At 49.6% G+C, this 2,742-nt stretch overlaps 1 protein-coding gene across 1 annotated transcript in view; it reads right to left on the reverse strand.

Moving 5' to 3' along the window:
* Positions 1-643, reverse strand: part of HACD2 (3-hydroxyacyl-CoA dehydratase 2) — a gene marked incomplete at its 5' end in the record, with an annotated part of 8,217 nt that extends 7,574 nt beyond the window's left edge. The window contains 1 exon segment of the mRNA XM_077474754.1: positions 522-643. Within this exon segment, the coding sequence (XP_077330880.1) occupies positions 522-643 (122 nt within the window).
* Between the last annotated feature and the right edge of the window lie 2,099 nt (positions 644-2,742).

Consider the following 2,742-nt stretch of genomic DNA (forward strand, 5'->3'; position numbering starts at 1 on the left):
AGACACAGAGACAGAGAGAGAGAGACACAGAGACAGAGAGAGAGAGAGACACAGAGACAGAGAGAGAGAGAGACACAGAGACAGAGAGAGAGACACAGAGACAGAGAGAGAGACACAGAGACAGAGAGAGAGACACAGAGACAGAGAGAGAGACACAGAGACAGAGAGAGAGACAGAGACAGAGACAGAGAGACACAGAGACAGAGAGAGACACAGAGACAGAGAGAGACACAGAGACAGACAGATGTTCTTTTGTCTCCACCCCTCCTTTCCTGGCCCCGCCCACCTTTGTGAAACAAATACATTTATGTATGAGGATCACGGTTCTTATGCCCCCAACGCCACCCCGCCCCTGCTTTTCTGGCCACTCCCCTGCTCAACTGGCCATGCCAAACAGACATTTACTTCCCAACTCTGCGCCCCCCCCAGCAACATGAAACAAAGACATTCCGGTGGTAGGATTACTGTTCATCCATGTTCCAATGCCCCACCCCTGCTCAGCTGGCCCCGCCCCTGCTCACCTGGCCCATTTGATGATGTAGGGGAGATGGTTGAGGAGGCTGAAGGTATAAAAGGAGTATCGGATGATTTCAGTGACTGTCCACGCCACAACGAACAGCAGCACCGAGTCCGCATTCTGAACCTGTCACCGAAAAAAACAGAAATCTCCCAGTCACCACATCCCTCGGGGGTTGGATCACCTTGTGCACAATGTATGTAAAAGCTGATCAGTGATATTTTACAAATGCATTATTTTTATTTTTCAGCAAATACCCGGTGATCCCGCTAGTCCCCCATGTGTTCCTGCAGCAATCTGACCACACAGGGAAGAAGATCTGTGCTGGTGTGGTCAGTCTGCATCCCTCAGCTTCCAATCAGAACTGCAGGACACCATGGGGACCCACAGCATGGCTGTACTCAGCCTGACAAGACCCCCCCCCCCTCCCCCCCCTCTACTTGGTTTGACTGACTGTGGCTCCTGGCAGAAGAGTCCCCTACATCATACCGGAGACTGAGCAACAATGTGGAAGCATGGCATGGTTTTGGTCACCAATCCTCAGGAAAGATGTAGCTATGGGGGGGGGGGAAATCAGTGACATAGAATACAGCTGTGAAGAGTTGATTGAAGGAGATGCAATTACAATCTACATATATAAAGGTTACTTCAGTAACTAATAAACTGTTTGAGGTTCCAGAGGAGGATGGGAGGTTGGAAGAAAGGAGGTGTAACCTTAGACTGAGGAAAGGGTTCTTTACTGTTAGAGCAGTACAAGTGTGCATCTCCCTCACCCAGGAACCGGTACCAGCTGAGGGGGAAAAAAAAAACCATTTACAGTATGTGACAAAAGTACACCCCTCAGTGACATTTGTGTAAATCTTTTCTTCTCTCTTTTCATGTGAAAACACTGAAGAAATGACACTTGTCTACAATGTAAAGTAGTGAGTGTACAGCTTGTATAACAGTGTAAATTTCCTGTCCCCTCAAAATAACTCAACACACAGCCATTAATGTCTAAACCGCTGGCAACAAAAGTCAGTACACCCCTAAGTGAAAATGTTCAAATTGGGCCCAATTGGTCATTTTCCCTCCCCCGGTGTCATGTGACTCGTTTAGTGTTACAAGGTCTCAGGTGTGAATGGGGAGCAGGTGTGTTAAATTTGGTGTTATCGCTCTCACCCTCTCATACTGGTCACTGGAAGTACAGCATGGCACCTCATGGCAAAGAACTCTCTGAGGATCTGAAGATAAGAATTGTCGCTCTACATAAAGATGGTCTAGGCTATAAGAAGATTGCCAAGACCCGGAAACTGAGCTGCAGCACGGTGGCCAAGACCATACAGCGGTATAACAGGACAGGTTCCCCTCAGAACAGGCCTCGCCATGGTCCACCAAAGAAGTTGAGGTCACGTGATCAGCGTCATATCCAGAGGTTGTCTTTGGGAAATAGACGTATGAGTGCTGCCAGCATTGCTGCAGAGGTTGTAGGGGGTCAGCCTGTCAGTGCTCAGACCATACGCCGCACACTGCATCAAATTGGTCTGCATGGCTGTCGTCCCAGAAGGAAGCCTCTTCTAAAGATGATGCACAAGAAAGACCACAAACAGTTTGCTGAAGACAAGCAGACTAAGGAGATGGATTACTGGAACCATGTCCTGTGCTCTGATGAGACCAAGATAAAGGTATTTGGTGTCAGATGGTGTCAGGCGTGTGTGGGGGCAACCAGGTGAGGAGGACAAAGACAAGTGTGTCTTGTCTACAGTCAGGCATGGTGGGGGTGTCATGGTCTGGGGCTGCATGAGTGCTGCCGGCACTGGGGGGCTACAGATCATTGAGGGGACCATGAATGCCAACATGTACTGTGACATACTGAAGCAGAGCATGATCCCCTCCCTTCAGAGACTGGACCGCAGGGCAGTATTCCAACATGATAACCACCCCAAACACACCTCCAATACCACCACTGCCTTGCTAAAGAAGCTGAGGGTAAAGGTGATGGACTGGCCAAGCATGTCTCCAGACCTAAACCCTATTCATCATCTGTGGGACATCCTCAGAGGGAAGGTGGAGGAGGGGAAGGTCTCCAACATCCACCAGCTCTGTGATGTCATCATGGGGGAGGGGGGAGGACTCCGGTGACAACATGTGAAGCTCTGCTGACCTCCATGCCCAAGAGGGTGAAGGCAGTGCTGGAAAATAATGGCGGCCACACAAAATAGACACTTTGGGCCCCAATTTGGAGA

This window comes from Lithobates pipiens, unplaced genomic scaffold (genome assembly GCF_037356315.1).
Source record: "Lithobates pipiens isolate NorthernLeopardFrog02 unplaced genomic scaffold, aLitPip1_a1.2 Scaffold_126, whole genome shotgun sequence".
Classification (NCBI taxonomy): domain Eukaryota; kingdom Metazoa; phylum Chordata; class Amphibia; order Anura; family Ranidae; genus Lithobates; species Lithobates pipiens.